Genomic DNA, 23176 nt, shown 5'->3' on the forward strand with positions numbered 1-23176 from the left:
ATATACAACATTTTCCTGTTTTGTATCTCTTCCCCAGATCCCAAATCAGTCCAAAAGCACAACATAGCAATGATTCAATATTTTTCCCAAAGAGGTTGACACTTCTTGCACACATTTTACCCAGGTTTTGACTTCTAGTAAGGTCATGGCTAGTGAAAATTAGTAATTCTTCACAGATAAAATTTATTAAGTTGGGAATGTGAATTAGAGATGATTTGTATCTTAGTTGAGTTATGCAATGGGAGCTTAAAAACGGTGGGGCTAGTGTAAAGCATTGTAGATTTTCTTTGTATTTTTAAGTAATATCTTAGAGAGTCTATTTACAGAACTGTATTCATCACTAAGTAACAGGAAGCATGAAACAATTAAGACAACCATACAATGTTCATATAGAGTTAAGAATAGAGAATACAGTTTAGTATACTTCACTGGATGGAACTCTAATATTCAGCTGTATCGCATTGGAGATGATGTAGTTGAATAAATTCATTTATCAACTAGTCCGACTTACTATCTCAGCCACTGGCTTATGCTCTGTTCTCTCTTGTATTTCTATAGGGCCTCTCTCCAAATGGAAAGAATATTGGACTGCCTAATATTACCTTTAAATATGACAGTAAGTTTTTTTTCTGCATCATGAATTCTCTTGAAGATAACATTGAATTTATTCTTATATATTTAATCACTTAGACTTTTAATTAAGATGACAGTTTAAAACAAAGCAACATGTCATTAAAAACTTAAGGGGTAAATTAAAACTATTTTGTTCAGCCATGGCATCTTCATTCAAATTTTATCTAAATAGGATCAATTGTATAAGATCAGTTGCAATGTATAGCTGTGAAAGTTGGAACATAAGAAAGGCTGAACACCAAAGAATTGAGGCCTTTGAACTATGGTGCTGGAGAAGTCTCCTGCGAGCCCCTTGGGCTGCAAGGCGATCAAACCGGTCAGTCCTAGAGGAGATCAACCCTGACTCCTTTTTAGAAGGCCAGATCCTGAAAATGAAACTCAAGTACTTTGGCCACCTAATGAGAAGGAAGGACTTACTGGAGAAGAACCTAATGCTGGGAAAGATTGAGGGTAAAAGAAGAAGGGACAACAGAGTGGGGTGGCTGGATGGAGTCACTGAAGCAGTCAATATGAGCTTAAATGGACTCCGGGGGGATGGTAGAGGACAGGAAGCCCTGGAGGAACGTTGTCCATGGAGTTGCGATGGGTCGGACACGACTTTGCAATGTTTGTAGGGGGCCCAACACAGGAAACACCATAAACCTTTTAAGAGAAAAAGTGGTGGTTTTTTTTAAAGCAAACTTGAATCTCTATATAAATATTATACTGCGGCATATAAAAGATGCAAAAAAATAAGCAAGCAACAAGCAACAGTAACTAAAAGCAAGACCAGAGAGAATGCAGAATATAGTACTATAGGAATATAGACATGATTGCATTGAGTTTATAATACTGCAATTGTTATGTTTGTGCCTCTTCATTTTCTTCTTTGAAGGGAAAGTCAAGGCTGCTTACCAAGAGGAGTTTAGAACTTCAACTATATAGCCCCCAAATCTGATGATATGATTTATCTGACACAATTTTGTCTGGCAATTTAATCTATCCAGGCATACTCTTTAAAGAGAAATTTGGTTGTGCTAATTGATCATTTCAAATGCAGCCCAGCTTTGCTCCAGAAAACCTGTTTGTGTTCACCCTCCAGGATCTCCGTTATTTGACAAATGGGCAACCTGGCCGAGATCACAATCTTACATAGATTGTGCCCAGTCTTTCCTCACAGGAAAAAGTGGAATTTCTGAAGTACACAATCTGTTAGCTTCCTTTGCTAAACAGAATTGTTATCACAATAAACAAGGATAGGCTTACTATTTAATTTTAAAGTTTTAGTGTAATGTAAAGTGACTGAAATGCATTTTTTACTTACAGAATATGCCTTTTCTGGAAATTCCAGAGCCTAACAATGTATAAAAATAAGATGGAGAAATGGAAAGTGAAGATTTTTTTTTTGTTATGAGAGTTTATAGTATTTTCCTCGATTTTTGGCAAATTGTCATTTTGGAATACAAACTTTTTGCCAACAAAATGCAATGCTATATTTTAAGTGGATCCAGATGTTGGAGGAAGCTCTTGTTTCAAATTTCCTACACAGATGGCTGTTTTTCTGTATGAAACTTTTGCTGTCACTCACTTGAATCCCACTATTTCTAAGGATTCTACTTTTAGCTATTTCTTCTTAGGAAAGTATATAATGCAGCTAAATAAGAAGTGATCAATTCCAGGAACAACATTGTTATATAACAAAGAACTAAGAAAGGATAACCACTTTTCCGGCAATAAATGGATAATGAGAATCTTCACTAATTTATAACAATGCCATGTTAATGGATACAGAATCCATTAGTCTAACAATTTTCGAATCAGTGTACCACAAAGTGGCTAACTTAAAAGAGTGTGTCCAAAATCTGGGACCCATTAGTCATGTGGGACTGAAATTTGGCAAGTTGTGGATATTTCTGCACTGCCACAGTCACCTTGCCATAGTCATCCATGGTCACATGATCATCATTTGCAGCACTCCCTGCCAGCTTCCCATAAAACAATGGGGGATCTGGCAGCAAGTCGGAACTCTTCTGAGTCAATGAAAGCACCATACGGCATTGCATTAAAAATAAGTACAAAAATAATGATAGTTGCAAAAGGCAGCTTTGTTTGGGACGGCGTACATCCCGGGACAACAACTTTAACACCATCAAACATACACCTGCCTATCCCAGGGCCTTGGGAAGGACTCAATAGGTGGATAAAAATGCAAAATTCATTCTAAACATCTGGCTGATAATAAAAAATATTGTCAATATAATTATGCCGTGTGGAAAGAGAGGAGGTTGTCCACGTCATCAGATGATACCATATGTTTTCAGAAAGCAGCAAAGAGGAGCAGAGGACAAGAATCGAATGCGACCAGGGCCACACAAATCCAGGATCAAGCAGTCGGGACAAATAACATGAGGGAAGTAGAGAGAGAGAGGTACTATGACAACAAGAGGCACAGAAAGAGAACAAAGGAGAAGAGTCATGTATGTCTCCATGATCAGAGACAAAGATCAAATAAGGAAATAGTTGGAAGACTTCAGGTCTCCGGGAATGACAATGAAAACCAGAGAATGATGAATGACCCCCAACACAGGTTGCCTAGTTACTGATTAAAATAGAATGATTTCATTGGACTCCCAAAGGTGCTTTTTAAAAGGCAACTGGACTTTCTTGGGTTTTTCTTTGAAACACATTTCTCTTGTCATCCAAGAAGCTTCTTCAGTTAAAAAAAAAAAGACCCAAGAAAGGCTGGTTGTCTATTAAAAAGCAACTTTGGGTGGACGATTGAGAATCTCCATAGACATATTATTGGACTGGTGTTAGGAACATTCTCTGAATGTTTTCTAATAAGACAGAAGGCATTTTCTGTTTTAAATGTATTTAATTAAGTTGTTTCTTCCCCAGATTGTACTCCTTATTTGAATTCAGTAGGAAAACATGTCATTGGAGATGTACAGAACATCACTATTAGTCAATACGCGTGCTCTGATCAAGTTGCAGTGACTGTATTGTGGACAGCCAACCCCATTGGTAAGAGAAAAATTTGAATTTCAAACAGATGCTAAACCATTGGAAATTTTTGCTCCCCCACCCCCCATTCCAGCTAAACACTGTCATCTTCATTGAATCCATATTGCAGATCTCTTGCTATTCAACATTGCCCAACATTATTAACATTAAAGTTTGTTCTGAAAGAATTCAAGACAGTCCCTTTAAGCCAGGCTAAGTTGCCAAATATAAAGGAGAATTCCCCCATTCTGTTTAAAGAGACTTCTACTTCCAAATTGAATTGTCTATCTATGTCATTCTGAAATCCACCTTCATCTTTGAATAGATAGGAGAGTCCTTAAGTGTTTGCCATTCAGACTGATGCAACTTAACTTGACTGACTTAACTTATTCCCTCCATGTTATTTAACCTTTTCCTGCAAGTTCCTTCCAGACTTGCTTGGATATAAATATTAGAGAAATTTAAACATAAAGTAATGTAGAGATGTACTGAAATAATGTGTTCCATATACATTTTATGTTCAAATTTGTTCAGGCTGCATTGAATCCTCATCAGCTTTTTGAAAGTGGCTATAATAGTGAGCTGATGATAGAAACACATTTGCAAAAGCATTTTAACATATATTTTGGGGAAACAGTAAAAGGGATGGTTAAATGTTGGCAAATCACAGTGTATTTCATTATATTTAGTGTGCTGCTGATCTGAGTAGAAAACAATGGGTTAGCTATTAAAAAGAACAGGGATGTGATATCCAATGCTTCTAAGATCACAATGTTACTGAATTGATAATTTGCAGCTGCAAACTTGGCTGCCTTAAATCTCCAAGGCCTACAAAGCTTGGCATTTTCTCTTGTAATGATCAGAACTTAATCCCTCTCAAAATATCAAGAAAGAACTGAAGGTGAAGGATCTCAGGTAACAGGGATCTGGTTAACTTTTCTTATTCATAGAATAAGAAATAGAATAATATATTATTCTTCCTTTAAATATTGGAGGCACAGGATGTAGTTGATTTGCCTCCCTTGTTGCAAAATCATTACCAAATTCAACTACATGGAAAATAAATTAAATTTTTTAGTCCTAAGTATTGTAGGAGCATGGGACAATACATTTGCAGCTAAACTGGCCTTAGAATATTTTACTTAGCATCTGCTTGTTTAAGAATGTCATACAGTGCAAATGTAATTGCCAAGTTTTCTTAAATTATGTCCTTACCTGATGTGTATAGTGCCAAGTTTAGCACTATCATATCTGTGTCCTCCATTTGCATAGACTTGAATTCCCTGAATTCTCAACAATAGTCATATTGAGACTTGATCTATACACGTAATGCTTCATAAATGATGGGAGATTGGAGCTTGAACGAAGAGTGAAACTTTCATGATACACATCCTGTTGTTTTTGTTTTATTCTCTGCTCTCTTTTCTGTCTGGGTTGTATTTTATTTTCTAGTTTTTGATGTTATTAACACATGGTAAGTGTGTCAGAGTCACTTTTTGCAAATTGAATAGCTGTATAAATCTAAGGAAAACATATTCATCAGTAAATGTACATTTAATGATCTGTTTAAATATATGCAGGTATTGAATTTCTGAAAGGATTTCGAGTTATACTTGAAGAATTAAAATCGGAAAGAAGACAATGTCAGCAGTTGCTTTTAAAAGACCCAAAACAGCTCAACTCAAGTTATAAGTGGACTGTAAGTCTTAGTGTTCAAAATCATAGAAATCCCAGAGCAGAAGCCTTATTGAAATTGATGGGACACTTCACTAAAGGATGTTTTACCTCCAATGTTTGGCTGGAATATCAGACTCTGGGGACTCCTCACTAGGGCTGGGCACACTTAACCAGAATCTTTTATGAGAAAGATTCTGGTGCTTTAAGAAACGTCATAATGTTAATCTGTAGATTCTTTAAAGGCGTGGCATTTTTTTCAGGTTAATGCCTAAGAAGGCAGGAGGAAGTTGTACTTTAGCACCATCTGAATATATGTAACTTCACATTTTACGTTTATATGAAAAATAAATATGGAATTATGAGATTGTGGTTTGCACCTTCTATCTTTATTCTACCAACTTCCTTATCTTTTATGACAATCCCGTTTGTTAAGGTTTAAAGAAGAGTTTAGAGAGTCCAGTAGGAATGATTAATAAAAAAATAATTGCACCCACTAGACTCTCTAAATTCTTAAAATCTTAACTAATTGGGTTTTCACAAAAGATAAAGAAATTGGTCTTCTTCTGGTGCCATCATTGATTCCTATAAATGGGAAATATGGAATTATGTTAGAAAAATAACATAATTGCGTGATTATTCAGGGCATGTTAAAATGTGCTACTAATTGGCTTACATTTCTTCCCTTTCAGAGAGTGGAATCTCAGCCCTTCCTAAATCTGAAATTTGAAACTGACTACTTTGTAAAGATTATTCCTTTTCCATCCATTAAGAATGAAAGTAACTACCATCCTTTTTTCTTCAGAACTCGGCGTAAGTACAACAGCAATTATTCCTTTCTGCCTTACAGATCTTTGTGTCCTGAATGTTAATGAAAGCTGATAGCAGCTGAAATCACATGCTTTCTAGTTAGAATTCACAACAAAGCCTACTTTAAGTGAAATGGCTTTGGAGGAAAAATATGGATGAGCATCAGAATTATGGGAACATATTTAAGAAGGTTTTGATAGACTGAGTCTATTTTACTAAAACATTCCTGTAAAAAACCTGGATGCATGCCTTTCTCTCAGCAATTGTTATTTTCTTTGGGAAATTAAATGACTTGCCTACAAATCCATCAGCCTATACATGTATCAGACATATGAGATTAAGATTTAGGATCCTCTATTTTTTCATGTCATTTGGATACCTACGTATAAATACCTTTTCAAGCAGAACTTTGTGCAAACAGCTTAAAAATGCTGCTGCTGCTCTTAACAGTTTGAAAAGAGATGCTTTGTACACATTCTCATGCTTTTTGAAGTGTAGATTTTGAGGTATTTGTGCAGTTCTAATCCAAAGTGACCATTAGCTACTTTTTACATGTTAGTAGAAGGAAACAGATGAACTCTTCATCCCTAGATTTCTGATCAATGTAAGAATGTGTATGGTTTTTGTATCGTGCACCATAAAAACATGGGATTATCCTATATATCTGCTGGAGGACATAACCTCTTTTTTTACTAGCAAATATGGTCAGGTACAAATTAGCTTAAACAAGTTGTTCATGTAAAATAAGCACCAGGGCTCTGGCAGGGTAGAGGTTTACAGATCCATAACTAAATTCCAAGCTGTTACATGAGCCCCACCTTTTCTGTCTGATACACAGACTCTGAAAGTTTTTACACAAAGGAAGGCAAAAATCTTTTCCTGTCTAAACCTTTTGTGAAGTTAGCTTTTCGGAAGACCTGTAATTGAACAATTTTGCTTTTGTCTTTTTTTTTTTTTTTTTTTGTCTTTTAAATAGCTTGTGAATTGCTGCTGCAACCAGACAACCTGGTCTGCAAACCTTGTAAGTGGAACTGCAGTTTTAACATTGCTTCTACTAAGATTATATCAAGTTACAAAAAGCTATGTACCAATCATTGCCTCAATCTTTCTTCCTTGATAGTTTGGAAGCCAAGAAGCTTGAATATTACGCAGCAAGGTTTTAATATGTATGTATCTTTCGAACATGCACCACATAACTTTGGATTCAGATATTACTACCTGCACTACAAGCTCAAAACTGATGGACAGTTCAAACAGAAGATTTGTAAACAGGTTTGCTCATGTTTTACAATGTTGGATCTAACCTAATTTCTATGACATGTAGAGACCACTCTTATATCAGGTTAGGTCAGCTGACACTAACAGGGTTTGGTGAAAGATTCGGCTATGTTGGTGGGCTTTCAGATACATTAACATCATAAAGAAGTTGGAAAGAGTTCTGACAAAGCAGTGTTTCCCCGACCTTGACAGGTAGGCTACAACTCTCAAAATTTCCCAATCAACCATGCTGGCTGAGGAATTCTGGGAGAAGAAGTCCATATATCTTCAAGTTTCCAAAGTTGAGAAACACTGGATGGAACAGCTGAAATGGGGTAATCATATGGGCTTCAGAATGACATAGAGGAGATGTAACCCCTGTTGAATGTTGATCCTCAACATACTTTAGATGCTTCTTCAGTTTTGCAGAACCTTACATTAGCTTCAGATTTAGCATGATCCCCCCAAAAAACCCTAGTGCTACCATATTATATTTAGTGGGGCTGGTTGTGTTCCCTAGAACTCTTATGATGTGCTGACTCTGTAAACCGCTTAGAGAGGGCTGAAAGCCCTATGAAGTGGTATATAAGTCTAACTGCTACTGCTATTATATTATGATCTATTTTTTTTCTCCACTCTTTTCTGTTCTTTCTATTTTTGAATTGCATTTTTATTTACAATGATGGATATTATACATATGAAATAATGCTTTAGAGATGATAATTCTACTTTGACCAATTGCAGGGTAGAACATAATACAACATTTAAGCATTAGGTTAGAGCACTTGAAAGCACATACAGCACTCTTAATATTTATGACGTGTAGATAAAAATTGTAATTAAGTTTTTGTAAATGCTATTACTTTATTACATTTTTATTTATTTCAAGCTGGGAAAAACAAACAATGTACTTTGGGTAAGGGTAGTTTGGAGTTAATGTGATATTCAGTGAAATATAATTCAAGGGGTACTACAGTTTTCTTTCTCTTTGCTTAAATGCTGATTGCATTTGGTGATATGCATTCATTTGGGGAAACTGTTCCTTTTGCTATTTGATACATTTGGATGTAATCCAGGAAATGCTACGAGAAAGAAAAACCTTGTCCTCTGTGTTGAGTATAGGTTCTGAATTCTTTATAACTAGGGATTTTTTGTTAGCTATTTATGACTAGGGAGAGATTTTCAATCAAATGAGGACTCCAAAGATTTTTGGCTTAATGATTTATGTACTTCATTTATAAATCTGTATCTTTAATTGCTTGGGAAGTGGTATAACTTTCAGAAGTGATAACCTTGTAATGAAAGTGTAGTTTCTTCAAATATTGAAAAGATTTTACGAATGCAGGAATAATTGTTCTGGCTTTCTCATAGGAAAAGAATACAGATGCAACAACTTGCATTCTTCAGAATGTCTCACCTGGAGATTATATCATTGAGGTAATGAATTATTTGTAGTAGAAGAATATAAGAGTAAAATATATTGTAGTCAACTTTCAGTTATGTCCTTTGAAACTAGGAGCGTAATTAGTATTTTATCTTTGTTTTGCATTACATCATAGAATAATGTTGTCTATACAATTTTTTCAAGTCTTTGGCACTAACAGTCTGTTGTTCACCCAAGCATCATAAAAAAATCACCAATAATCTTGCAAGAGTGCTAAATTTCATGATCTTACAATGCTCCTCCTCTATCAGGGGATCTCGTAGACTTCAGCATTCTTTTTCAAGACTGACAATCTCACCAAATCATGGCTATTTATACACAATTAGGATTAATAGTTTTATTTTAATTCATCTTTGGTGAATTTTAGACACTTCCTTCTGGAGGCAAGAGGCACCCTTGCCAAATTCTTGGAACATAGAATAACTTTTAATTTTAAAAAAAGCATCAATATCATTAAAATGAAATGGCAAAATCAGCTATTCTTGATCCTCCTTCAGAACTGTAAAGTAAATTTTTAATTGAACTCTTGCTTGCATGGCTGTTTTGTACATACATGACATTGCTGGAAAATTGGAAACTGGATGATTGGTTGTTCAAATGGATAGACGGTAATATAAAATTCGGATCCATGAGAAACTAGACTCCAACTGGACAAGTCTGGTTGCCTTGTGCCTGAAGTTCAGTCTTGTGAGTTATTGGGCTGTGTGATGTCCATGACTTCCAGTGAAGTTGACAGCTTTTTCCAAACTGGGTATTAGGCTGCCTATGTAGGCTAAGGCTTCTTGGAAGGTGACTTGCATTTGGAATGGTATGGCTTCTTGGAGAGAGATGGTGATCCCCTTAACCTTGAAAGATGTAGTGGCCTGTTCATTTCTTAAGACGCCACCCTAAATCCAATAATTTTGGACAATTATTGTTTTGTCTCCAAACTATATTTTTCTTCTTACTTGATTGAGAATGCCAACTACAATACACGGACATTTTGAAACTATTCTTTCTGAATCCAATTTGGACAAGTTCCCATACGCACAGTTTTGATTGTCTTCTGTGTAATCAATACCACAGTGTTAAATCAGCTTAATAAAAAAGCAGAGGCTAGTTATTACAGGACAATTCATTTGGTAAATTAGCCTATCTTTTAGTGAAAAAATTCACTTTGTTCTTGAAATTTAAGTATTAAACAGTGATTTGTCATGCTTCTAAAATAAATACTATCATACGATTTACTTTTGTTTTGCTTTGTCCTAAAGCTTGTTGATGATACCAACACAACAAGAAAATCAATGCACTATGTGTTAAAGCCAGGTATAAAAATCTTTAATTATGTTTTTTAATGAAAAAATTCTTAATATTTCATAAGACAGCTATAAGTACCCTGTTTCCCTAAAAATAAGGCCTCCCCAGATAATAAGCCCAATTGGGCTTTTGAGTGCATGTTGTAAAATACACCCTCCCCTGAAAATAAGCCCTCCCCAAAAATATTGCAACACAGCAGCAGCCATGAGGTGACCATGCTTGTCGCCTTCTGCACCTCAAAAATAATAAGACCTCCCCAAAAATAAGGTCAAGTGCTTATTTGGGGAGTCAAAAGAAAATAAGACCCTGCCTTATTTTCGGGGAAACAAGGTAGAATATATGCATATTTTAAAAAAGTGTTAGAGGACACTGTTACCTTAAGCCTATAGTTTGAAATTGACTGATTCCATAGCGGTAGAGATGAGAGCTTGTTCAGATTTCATCTGGTCATTCTTTCAGCTCTTATTACTGATTCTTTCCCATATAATGAATGTTCTGCATTGGCAAAACAGTGCTAGTCAATTCTGAAGGTGGATGAGTGATGCATGTGAACTTTCTTAGACTGAATTTGATCATTTTATTTTATTTCATTAAAAAAATATGAAGGAAAGTTGGACACAGTTAGCACTCCAGGATGGAGAGCCTTTGCCACAGCCTCTCTAACATTCAAATTATACAGAAATGGAGAATCTCTGTTGTTTTGTGTAACTGTATACCTATTTGACTTTCTTGTACTACTATGTGTCACAGGCTCTCACCGCTTTGTTTTAAAATTAAAGTATAACACCATAAAAATGAAGACAATGAAAAATGAAAAGCCTTTTCCCAAAGTAATGGATAGTGGCCTTTTCACAGCCAACATAATTGTTTGCCTCCTCAAGAGGGAGCAAGTTCCACAGATCTGTGCTGAACTATAGTTAAGGCTTCAGCCAAAGCCTGTGGCTATTGCAAATTCATCTCAGAAGGCCTTAGTTCATACTATTTAGTGGAGTAGTATCACAAAATGTAATTTAATTAAAATAAATTTGCCTTGCATGTTTCAACAGTGGGAAGATGCAATGGTTCTAGTACCTCAGTTTAAGAAAAACTAATTTAGGTATTTTTCTTCCACCTTTCTTCAAGTGCACTCCCCATGGGCAGGTCCAATAAGAGCAGTAGCCATTACAGTACCCTTGGTTGTCATCTCTGCATTTGCAACACTTTTTACAGTGATGTGTCGCAAAAAGCAACAAGGTAGGCGTTTTGCTTCTAAATGACCTGAAGGGTGGAAGTCGCTTACAAAACTAGTCATGGGAAAATTAATTTGGTAAAAAGTTGGATGCCCTGACCAGAAACCATCTTCTCCAACCGTGTTTGTTCTGGAATTTCCATGTTGGTAACGGGAGTAACATGCTTCTGTTTAACAAAATGCAGCCACAACTTGAGATCAGAATATTGTCATGCAGCAAGCAACTAAGATTGAGATTGAGATTTGTTTTATTTATATGCCGCCCTTTTCCGGGAGGGACTCAGGGCGGCGAACAACTCAAAGGGGGAAAGGGAACATAGAACACAATACAAGTAGTTAAAATAGCCAAGAATCACACAGCCACACAGGTCGAGAGGGGAGGGGAACTCATCAACCCCAGGCCTGCCGGCACAGCCAGGTTTTGACGGCTTTTCGGAAGGTCTGGAGAGAGGTGAGGGTCCGAATCTCTGCGTGGAGTTCGTTCCAAAGTAGTGGCATTGCTGTGATCGGCTGGGGGCCTGCAGTTTACCTTGTCTTTTGACTGATAGAATTAATCTGAAATATCCTAGAGAATCAGGTGTTTGCAGTGCAGCATCTGGGTGATCAGCTTTTGGGGGGGTCTGTTTGCAGGCTCACGTTCTATTGAGTCCTGAAAGAAGCTGGGATTCCTTTGGCATTACAGATTTGTTCTTGCAGATAAATGAATTTTAGAGCCTTACACCTCAATGTTTACTTTAATATTTTGAAGGAGCCCTTATGCTTGCACTGAGTAGGGCTTGTATTTCTGAAAGGATGCAGCTATAGAGGACTTCATAGTCCATATCTGACATACAAGATCTACCATGTAGCCTCACCTAGATGAAAAAAAAAACCCTCAGGTCAATGTACGTAGAATGAGGAAACCAGATTGTTTTTGAAATTAGGAGAGGGAAAAAACCAAGATTTTGAACCTTCCAAGCTGAAAGGGGAAAGTAATGCAGTTCTTCTCTATGTGTAGATAGTAAAATGCTTCACTGTTAATTTTTTTGTTTCAATTTAGAAAATATCTATTCCCATTTAGATGAGGAGAGTTCTGAATCTTCTACCTACTCTGCATCTCTCCATGTGGAAAGGCAGCAGCCTCGGCCCAAAGTCTTCCTCTGCTATTCCAATAAAGACTGCCAGAAGCACATTAATGTCATCCAGTGTTTTGCCTTTTTCCTTCAGGACTTTTGTGGTTGTGAGGTAAATTGGCCCGCTTGCATTTTATTGAAGTCTTCTTTGTGCTATATTAAACACATTTCTTTAAGGCATTAATTGAATTGAAATGAATAGAAATCTTAACATTCAATTTACTTTTTCCTTTTTGTCTGAGGATGTTTATTGCATGTCTGACCTCTAGTGGTCAGCTTTGAGTATTGCTTATTTTGTTTGGATTAGTTACTTTTCAGATAGATGTTTGCAACAAGGATGTGCCTAAATATTCTAGAAAAAAATGAGAATATTCTAGTATGGCCTTTAGAATAAAAGCATAAAAGCTCAGCTGGGTTTTTCAAATTTCTTGATTCTGGTACTGTAGGTTAGCACATTCCTCTTTCCATCAGTTTATTTGGAGCTTCCTTGAAAAAGTTCACTTCAGTATTTATTATTTATTTATTTATTATTAAAATTTATATGCCGCCCATATATAGTATGGGGGACAACTCCTGCCAGCCATCCTTGATACAGAAGAAAATGCAAAGCATTCCACCTCATGCTGATTCATTTATGTATGAGAAGCCTTGTACAAATGTGAAACATATTTTTCCTGATAAAGCACTTCATAAATTAGTAACATACTAGAAATGGATATAAATTTGAAAGACTGCCTCATTGTTAAAGCTCTTTGCATTTAGAAAATATGGAAATTTAGCTTAGAATTACTGAACATATAATTGAAATTTCTTGCATGATTATATTTATCTGTTGCTCATGTCATTAATAATAAAACTATTACAAATAATCCTAATCCAATCTTTCCTTATGGGATGATTTATGCTGGGCTTTTAACTCCACAAATTAGTTTGCTGTGCTAGCTGGAAATAATAACAACAATAATGATGATGGTGATGATGATAATGATGATGTTAAGGACTAAGTACTGCTAGAATGTTCAAGAGTGGAGAAAACTGTTCTAGTGTCAGAATAAATTATAGACATAACTTTGTATGTATGTATATTATATATAATATACACTTTTATATACACACACATAAAATCCAAAAGCAATTCTGAAGACTCAAAAATTACGGGGAAATTTTGTTTACCGTATTTTCACGCAAATAACCTGCCCACGCAAATAACCCGCAGGTTTTCAAGATTTATGTAAAAAAGTTTTTGTACACCCCGCCTTCTTATATAACCCGCAATCACAGCACGTCCCTTCCCGATCTCAGCACTTTCCCTCCCCAGCGCCCAGGCTTTCTCCTCCGTTCCCGCCTCCCGTCCCTTCCACCATCTCAGCAGTTTCCCTCCCCAGCTCGCCCAGGCTTTCTCCTCCGTTCCCGCCTCCTGTCCCTTCCCCGACCTCAGCACTTTCCCTTCTCCTCCGTTCCTGCCTGTTCCTGCCTCCCGCTGTCGCTGTCGGATTGCTTCGGATTCTGCTTCGCCGCCAGTTCAGCAGCTCCTCGCCTTCTCTGGCTTGGAAGTCCGGCAGGAAGGCGGCGGTGGCGGCGGCGCGGCTGTGGCTCTGTTTTCAGGCCAGCCACCGCCTCCCCTTCCCTTCCTGCCGGACTTCCAAGCCAGAGAAGGCGAGGAGCTGCTGAACTGGCGGCGAAGCAGAATCCGGGCTGCCGAGCACTGCCTGCGCTTCCTCTCGCCTCCTGCTTCTTCCTGGTCGCTTTGTCCATAGCCAGGGGCGGGGTTTTCACGAAGGCGTCCCGAAACCCAAGCAGGAAAAGGGAGAAAAGGAGCCCGAGCCGCCGAGCCAGCCCACTGCCGCGAGGAAAGTGGTGGTCCCAAGCTCTCCCTTTAGTTAATCTGTGTAAAATATTTTCCGTATACCCCGCCCACTTTTATACCCCGCGGGGGCGCGCTGTGTATGTAAAAAACGCATATAACCCGCGGGTTATATGCGTGAAAATACGGTAGTTGATTAAAAAACAATTACAAACCCTGTAATTATATTATTTTGGGGTGATTAACAGGTAGTTATCTTGCCAAGTATTTCTTTTAAATTATGCTTTAAGAACTGTTTTTGTCTTCTTTACAATCTATTTTAATTTGATACACTCTTAACTTATTACTCTCTTTATGTATAGGTAGCCTAACTATAAATAGGTAACGTTATTATTCATACGTAATCTTATGATTCTGTGATTTTAACAAAAGAGTTTCTTTACCTATTACGAGTTTCTTCATACTATAAGAACCCATGTGGATCCCCTGACAAGACAAGCCACCAGAATATCAATTGAGAGCAAACCCCACTCCCTACTAGCACTGATGGTGTTACATAGTTTGAGTAAGGGAACATTTGCAAGAAAACAGCCAAGCTCAAAGAGTGCCAAGGACCCCTCAGTTCCTGTAACATATATAGTAGCTTTAAAAGATATTTGGAATACATCACATAGGTTTTCTGTGGGAGCATAGAGTATATGAAGGTGGACCCTTATTTTAACCTCAGAACAACAGCAGTAAGTTTTGAGTGTGACAGCATGATTGGCTTAAAGCTCCTGATGAAGTCCACAGTTGAATGAAGATGTGATCCAGAGTCACTCCAGTTCTTGACTGCTATATTACTCTGGCTGTCCCAGAGCACAATTCATATTATCAACTTACAGCACCAAGAGAATTCTCCATCAGCTATTATGTGGATGTCACCTTTAATTTGTAATTCCAACTCATCTCTCTCTCTCTCTCTCTCTCTCTTCCTCCCTCCTTCCTCCCTTTGCATGTATGTAATGTGCATTGTCTCTATAGTGTGTGTGTGTGTGTGTGTGTGTGTGTATTATTACGCCTCCAAACACACATACATTCTGCTTTTTTTTAAAAAGTCTCCCAAGTAAATGCTCACTTAAACACTCCTGTAATAAATGCCAGCCCATAAATGCACATTCATGAAATAGGCTGGGTGTTGAAAGTTAAAGTATTATACAAAGGCTATAATCTTCTTTCCTAGGTTTCTTTAGACTTATGGGAAGATCTGAAAAACTCTAAAGAAGGTCAGAAAGAGTGGCTTCACCGGAAAATCAATGAATCCCAATATATTATCGTTGTATGTTCAAAAGGAATGAAATATTTTGTGGAGAAAAGGAGCTGGAAGCACAAGAGATCCAGGGACAAGGATACTGGGAAAGGAGAACTCTTTCTGGTTGCCATAGCTACCATAGCAGAGCAGCTACGTCATGCAAGGCAAAATTCACGTGACCTCTGCAAGTTCATTGCTGTTTACTTTGATTATTCCTGTGAAGGTGACATTCCTGGAGTACTAGATTTAACCACAAAGTACAAGCTTATGGACAACCTGCCTCAGCTTTATGCTCATTTAAAATCCAAAGATCTTAGCTTTCATGATTCAGAATTGTATCCTGTACATATTAGCAAAAGAAATTATTTCAGGAGTAAGTCTGGACGATCGCTCTACGTTGCCATTTGTAACATGCATCAGTATATTGACCAGGAGCCTGACTGGTTTGAGAAGCAGTTTGCGTCTTTCTTCCCAACACCTTTACGTTGTCTGGATCCAGTGATAGAAACTTTTGACTCTGGCTTGGTATTGAATGACTTAGTCAATAAACAAGTGACTGATGGAGATTTTTATCTAAAAGTAGATGCAAATGTTGTTCCTCCTTTGCATTCAGACTCTCTTAGTGCGACCCAGCATTTGCATCTTGGGCTGGATAGAGAATCTCAGGACATTCAGAATACTAGCTCTATTCTTCAGCCATTGCTGCATGTTGTAAAAGCAGCCAATCTGCCAGACATGCCCCGAGATTCGGGAATTTATGATTCCTCTGTTCCTTCATCTGAACTGTCACTACCTCTAATGGATGGACTCTTAACAGATCAAACTGAAACATCTTCTATTGCAGAGAGTGTTTCTTCCTCATCGGGACTGGGTAAGATGTAGTAAAGAGTTGCACTCTGGAGTTGCATGTTAAGATTTTAAATTTTACAAGATGATAAAGTGGATGGGTTTTACAGTCTGTATGTTAAGACTTGAATAATATCAAAGTCAGTAGATTATGACAAACCACCATTGCTTTTGATTCTGATGATGGTGACCACTTCCAGTGTAGCTTTAACTTAATCACAGGGAATTGGAAGCCATCTTCTCATAAAACACTGCAGTGGGTCAGCTTCAATTAGATTTATGCTTAGATTAAATTGTTGTAAGGGAGAAGTCAGAATGGCATACAGTATGTAAAATCCTGTGACTTCTGAGATTTCCCTTATATCTGTAAATTTTTCAAAATAATTGTTATACAGGAGGACTGAAAATACCGTGGCACGACAAAACCGCGCTACGCAAAATAGCGGAGATTAAATCGCGTCACTAAAGTTGCGACGTCATCATCGCGCGTCATCACCGCGGGGACAACAGCGCGGTGACAGAAGGGCGTTCTACATGCTTCGTTCTTTGCCTCCAAAGGTAGCCCTCCTCCTCCAGCTGACAGTGGCAGCAGGCACGGGGCAAAGCGGGCTGCCCAGCAGCAGCAGCCCGCGGGAAGGGTCCAGCTCAGCCGCGGAGGGCAGCAGGAAGCCCGCGGGGGGCCCGAGCAAGGCCGCCGACGCTGGCGGTGGAGGAGGACGCAGCAGCGGCAGCGGCTGAGGCTCTCCCGGGGCCGGCGAAGCGGGCTTGCCCGGCAGAGGCAGGCCGCCCTCTTCTTCCTCAACAACATCTCCTTGGATGGGCGGCCGCCGCCACCGGGCAAGCCCGCTTCGCCGGCCCCGGGAGAGCCTCAGCTGCCGCTGCCGCCCGCCCTGCCTCTTCCTCCGGGGGAGGCGCCGGCGGCGGAGGCCGCCCGTCCAAGGAGATGTTGTTGAGGAAGAAGAGGGCAGCCTGCCTCCGCCGGGCAAGCCCGCTTCGCCGGCCCGGGAGAGCCTCAGCCGCCGCCGCTGCCGCGTGCTCCTCCGCTTCCTGATGCCCCCCGCGGCTGTGCTGGACCCTTCCCGCAGGCTGCTGCTGCTGGGCAGCCCGCTTTGCCCCGTGCCCACTGCCGCTGTCAGCTGGAGGAGGAGGGCTACCTTTGGAGGCAAAGAACGAAGCATGTAGAACGCCCTTCTGTCACCGCGCTGTTGTCGCGGCGGTAGGGTCGTTTTTCTATTAGCGCTTCGGACGCCGCGGATTTGCCTCCGCACTTATGTCGGCACGGATAAGGGCATCGCGGTTTTGTGGTGGAACCGAAAATACTCCCTTAAAACAATAGAAATGAATAGTTATGACGTATACTCTGGATCTGAAAAGTATTTTCCTCTGCTTTGATAGTTCTACCTTGTTTCAATAACTTCAGGACTTTCCTCCAGCATCACCCAACACAGTTCCATACCTGCAGGCAAAGCTTTTCAATAAGAGGAAATTTGTGTTTCTCAAAATCTATGCCATCAAGAATACTTTCTCTAAGCTGTTTCATTCCAATAGTTCCTATGATCTGATCAGGTTTTAGCGTCCCATCCACAGCTCATCAGGTGTTCCCCAAATCTAGGCTGCAGGGTTGGGAAATACCACATAGTACAACATAGTACTTACAATATCAGCATATTGCTCCCAACAATCTGGGTCTTCATTTTATTGATCTCAGAAGGATGGAAGCTGAATCAAACTTGAGCTTGTCAAGTGCATTCTAACCACTGCGCCACCATGGCTAATAGAAGCTGCTATTTTTATTATATTGTTTTAAAGTTTGTTTTATATGTAACAAAATAAATGGTAGTATATGTTGAATATACTATACATGGTGTAACTCATCTGTTGAGAGTATAGGCATAGAAGTGTTAGAATGTGAATAAATAAATCTTTGATTTGGCGATAAACCAGTTAACTAACAAGACATCTTTCCAACGTCTTTCTTCCTAGGAGAAGATGAACCTCCTTTGCTTGCTGCCACCAAATCCCTCGTGCCTGGAATATGTAAAGCAGAACTTCATTGCTGTATCCACACGGAAGAACTGCAGGCAATTGCACCTTTATAATGGATTGAAAGATTGTTATGCATTGCCACTTTATCAACAGCATCCGTTTATACATTAATCTCTCTTATCATTGCAGTCATTTCACTTGTTTGGAAGAAAAAAACACTTTCCTGATTTGCTTCCTAGGGTAGTTCATGGCCAGTATATTTTGTTTTATACTTTGTTTTTATATAAATAGTTTTCTGTTTTGATAATAAAACTTGCAAGTTTGGAGAGATAGATATTACTATCGATTTGGATTTAAGGGAGATGTTGAGTTAAAATCTATCTGCTTTCTAATATGGATATAGTTTTTGGAAATTACCAAATCTTTGACTTCTATGATAAACTATGATTTCATCCTATAAGGGTGAGCCGTGACTCTTTATAAGTCTATGCCTTTTCTATCCTTAATTCTATTATACCCAAGAGGAAAGACAACGTGAGTGCTTGGTTATAATTAGCTATGCTTCCTTTCCATCTAAACTTGATATTCTGATTAACAGTTAAATTGTTATAAAATTATGATTTGAAAGTAGTTTATAATGAAACTGACTACAATTTAGTGTAACAGCTTATTTAACTGTGGGAAATGAGTAATGTTTGATCCTCCAATGCTCTGTGCATTTTATCAAGTTCCTGGTTGTAAATGCTGAAGCAACTGGACATCATAATATAATGTTCAGTAATATTTGGAGATTGGAAATCAGGATTCACAGTGTTAAAATACCAAAGATGAGGCCTATAAAAATAGGCTTTACTAAAACAGAAATCATTATTGAATTTTGCTTATCCAGCCTAGCATATTTAAGTAGAAAGTTAAAAAAATATGTTTTGTGTCTTATGTTACTTGTGACCAAACTTATATTAATGGCAAGTTTGCCATTCCAATTTGAAAATAGTTTAAATTTAAACTCAGTTGTGTTTCCTAGTTATCTGCTAACATTCAGGCTAGTATTAATATTTCATTGTTTAAGCATTTTTTAAAATGTTTTTAACTTTAGAAGCTAAAATATTAAAGTTCCGTTGAACAATTAAATCAAGGTCAATAATATAAATAATTGATATGTAACTGAGTGTTTGTTTATATGAATCATAAAGTTAATGAAAAATACCAACCCTTCTCTAGCCCCAGAGTTGTATTTACTTTAAATTGTTGTCCTGGCTTTGTTGAGAATACTGTTCTTAATTCATTTACCTTACACTGACATTTTTCCAGGTTGTTTAATGATTTTAAAAGATACATAAGTAGATACATTTGCTTTTTTAAAAAAAAGCCTCAATATTAGTAAGTAGTCATTTTCATGCATGTAATGTATTTTTGAGCCGTTATATAACATTATTAAGGGGCAAGTCTGGTAGATGAGCATTACAATATTTCCCCAATTTGTTCTCACTTTTTTAAAAGCTTAAATTGAGTTTTGATAGCAAAAATTTTACTACGTGTTTTAAACTTTGTTTTTTTTTAAATCAAATCATTTCAGAAAGGAATTTAGACTTTCTTAAATAGTTTAATGTGGGGAAATAATTTTGTGGAAAAAATATTTCCATAAACAATGATACACATACGATAATCACGAGAACTATTTTTTAAACCTTGCACTGTCCCTTCTGTATATTTGCTGACCACTTGAAAATGTTGCTTGTGTATCCTGATTACTTGAAAGCCCATACAACAGTTCTGGAGGATTTCCTTAAAATAATATAATTTTTTTTAAAGTAAGGAACATATGTGGTAAATTCCTCAAATAGCAAAAAAAAAAAAAAAAACAAAAAAAAACAAACACCATACTGAAAAGTTTAAAGAGAGAATGGATGGTCAGAATAATAACTATTAGAAATAGGGACACAGATACAGTTAAAACCATAGTTTCATCCCCAAATGCTATAGTTTTCTATTTGTACTAGAAAAGAATTCCTATCAGGATTTTCTAAAAGAAAATGTAATCATTGAAAGACTTTCTGTATCTTTTATATTCCTTGGGGATCTCAAGTGGCCTTGCTTTACTCATGCTGCTTAAGCGTTATGAAAGTTGAAATCCAGTATTTCCTCAGGGCACCATATAGATAACCGCTATAGTGGCCCATCTATATATTCTGGGTTTCCAGTGGTTTTTGAGTTTGTACTCAATCATACCTTCACAATTTGAATTTTATTTAATTAACATACTGTGATCAAATACCTTGATTTTTGTTATATCAAGTTATATTCATAATACATTTTGATAAAATACTGTCAATTTTAGGAATTAGCAATCCTAAAATAATATCAGTGATTTTTCAACTAACCTAATGTGGTAATTAGATTACCACTAAAATTGCCACTTTTCTAAATCAGCACTTCCCTCCACTCACTCTCAGCTCTCTCTTAAGTTTCCTTTATTAATGTCATATTTGCAATACTTCTCAGGGATATTTTTGGCCCATTTTTTATGTTTCACCTGCATGTTTTAAGTAGTTTTGCAAGTTAAGAAATGCCTCAATATTGCATACAATATTGCAATTTTTTTTGTTTCTGTCATCTTCAGAGCTCTCTTCTCTTTTTCAAAATCATTTCCAACTCAAGAGAATGAAAAAAAACTGGTTACAGCCAGTTTGTGATTCCTTATTTGTTCTAATGCTATTCATTGAAACTTATTTACCAATTACTTCTTATTGGGTTAAAAAAATAAGAATTAAGGAAACAAAAAGAAAAGAAATATATAAAGTAATGACCTTTCCCTTCATGACAAGTATAAACAATTTTAACAACTTATCACCTTTTCTAACAGTGCAACAAATATCTATACTTCCCATATCTGATCTGTCATCTATAAACAAATACTTAAAGACACCATTGTCCTAGTTAATGAAGTTTATTAATGATTACCAAAGATAACGCCTCTATTTTAATCTTTATAAAATAAATCATAACCTTTCTTTTTACTTTCAGCAATCTTCAGTTAATTATATTAATCCACCATTTATCACTTTCTTGTTGGAGAGAACTAATGGGCATAGAAATTAATAAACTTCTATGATATGTTATTTATTATAAAAAATAAAGGAACTCTTCATCTCCATTCATGGCTTTAAAATTAAGGGATAAAAAGTGGTATTGTTTTTTGCTGCAGAGGAATAGAGGTCTGTTCCCTGACCAACTGCTTTTACATTGTTATTTCTCTTCTCTCCCTCTTAACCCAACACCAAAAAATAAAATAAATAAATCCCAAGTTTTCCCAAAAAGCAAGCTACAGAATCTCTTGTGGGGAACACATAGGAGTTAGTCTTCCTCCATTCTATAAATTCAACCAACAGATTACAAAATAGAGTAAAAATTTAGTGAAGTCTCTTAAGCTTACTGATTAAAAAAGATAAGGTGATGTGTGTGTGAATAAGAATCTTAGAAAAATAAGTCAGAAAGTAGTGCATATAGTTGATAGTTTAAATGACTATTTCTCAAACTCAGCAACTTTAAGATGGGTGAACTTCAACTGCCAGAATTCCCCAACTTATATTATTAGTTGAAGTTCACCCATCTTAAAGTTGCTGAGATTGACAAAAACATTGGTTTAGGCAGAGTCCTGTGATAAAGATTCCAGACTGTACCGTGTTTCCATGAAAATATGACCTGTCCTGAAACTAATGTCTTGCCATATTTTTTGCGTGGGCAAAAATATAAGCCCACCTCCCGAAAATAAGCCCCCTGGACAACCCCCCCCCCTAAGCTTACCGACCTAGTGGTATCCCGAAGGTGCCAAGCCACGGGAGTCGGGGGGGCGGAAAGGCACTCATGTTGCTTGGCGCCTTAGGGATACCACTAGGTTGGGGAGTGGTGTTCTGCCTGGCTGGAGGGGGGAGACTGCCCCCTTGCGAGTGGGCTCCCGAAGAGCCAGGCACAGCCTCAGGGGTGAAGCAGCCATGAGGTGACCACGCTCATGAGCAGCTGCCTAGCAAACCCCCTCTCCAGCTGGGCAGAGCGCAATTCACTCACCTAGGGGGTATCCCTAAGACACCAAGCCATGTGGTGCTCTGCCCACTCCCCAGCTCCTGTGGCTTGGTGCATTCAGGATACTCCCTAGGTCAGTGCTTGGAGCTCTGCCCAGCTGGAGAGGGGGGTTGTGCGAGTGCCTGTTCTGCCCCCAGGAAGCATGCTTCCCAGCCTTACCATGCCCTGGCCCAGCTGCTGCCACCGCCGTGCTCCGAGCATAACTTCTTCTCCGGTTTCCAAATTCCAAAACTTGGCTGCCGAGTTTTCCAGCAGCGGCAGCTCTAGGACTACGCTCTATGATTGTGGGCCGGCTGCTGGACAGAGAGTCTTCCAGACAGAGTCTTCCAGCAGCCAGCCCACAACCATAGAGCGCACTCCTAGAGCAGTCACTGCTGGAAGACTCAGCAGCCGAGTTTTGGAGATTGGAAGCCAAAGAAGAAATTATGTTTGGCGCGTGGCCATGGTGGCGGCTGAGCCAGGGCATGGTGAGGCTGGGAGGCATGCTTGCTGGGGGCAGAACAGGTGCTCGCGCAGCTCCAGCTGGGCAGAGCTCCATGCACTGACTAGGGGGTATCCCAAATGTGCCAAGCCACGGGAGCTGGGGAGTGAGCAGAGCACCATCTGCCTTGGCTGTGCCCGGCTCTTCAGGAGCCTGCTCGCAAGGGATCAGCTGCCCAACAACCCCAAAACAATAAGCCCTCCCCCTATAATAAGTCCAAGACCATATTTCATGGGGCAAAAGAAAATAATA

General features: G+C 38.3%; 1 protein-coding gene across 2 annotated transcripts in view; it reads left to right on the top strand.

Annotated features, from left to right (window-relative positions):
* Positions 1-20239, top strand: part of IL17RD (interleukin 17 receptor D) — a 53070-nt gene extending 32831 nt beyond the window's left edge. Inside the window, exons 2-13 of one of the 2 annotated variants that reach the window (XM_087709033.1) lie at positions 559-616; positions 3511-3636; positions 5196-5314; positions 5982-6102; positions 7076-7120; positions 7220-7371; positions 8728-8793; positions 10051-10105; positions 11219-11329; positions 12364-12548; positions 15463-16402; positions 18361-20239. In XM_087709033.1, coding sequence (XP_087565159.1) covers positions 559-616; positions 3511-3636; positions 5196-5314; positions 5982-6102; positions 7076-7120; positions 7220-7371; positions 8728-8793; positions 10051-10105; positions 11219-11329; positions 12364-12548; positions 15463-16402; positions 18361-18476 — 2094 coding nt within the window. In that variant the 3' untranslated portion in view covers positions 18477-20239. The remainder of the gene's footprint in view (positions 1-558; positions 617-3510; positions 3637-5195; positions 5315-5981; positions 6103-7075; positions 7121-7219; positions 7372-8727; positions 8794-10050; positions 10106-11218; positions 11330-12363; positions 12549-15462; positions 16403-18360) is intronic. The other variant, XM_087709034.1, reaches the window with a different exon arrangement.
* Positions 20240-23176: the final 2937 nt, after the last annotated feature.

The sequence above is a fragment of the Thamnophis sirtalis genome, unplaced genomic scaffold (assembly GCF_051295495.1).
Source record: "Thamnophis sirtalis isolate CommonGarterSnake01/CBP01778 unplaced genomic scaffold, rThaSir2_p1.2 scaffold_3, whole genome shotgun sequence".
NCBI classification, from domain to species: Eukaryota; Metazoa; Chordata; class Lepidosauria; order Squamata; family Natricidae; genus Thamnophis; species Thamnophis sirtalis.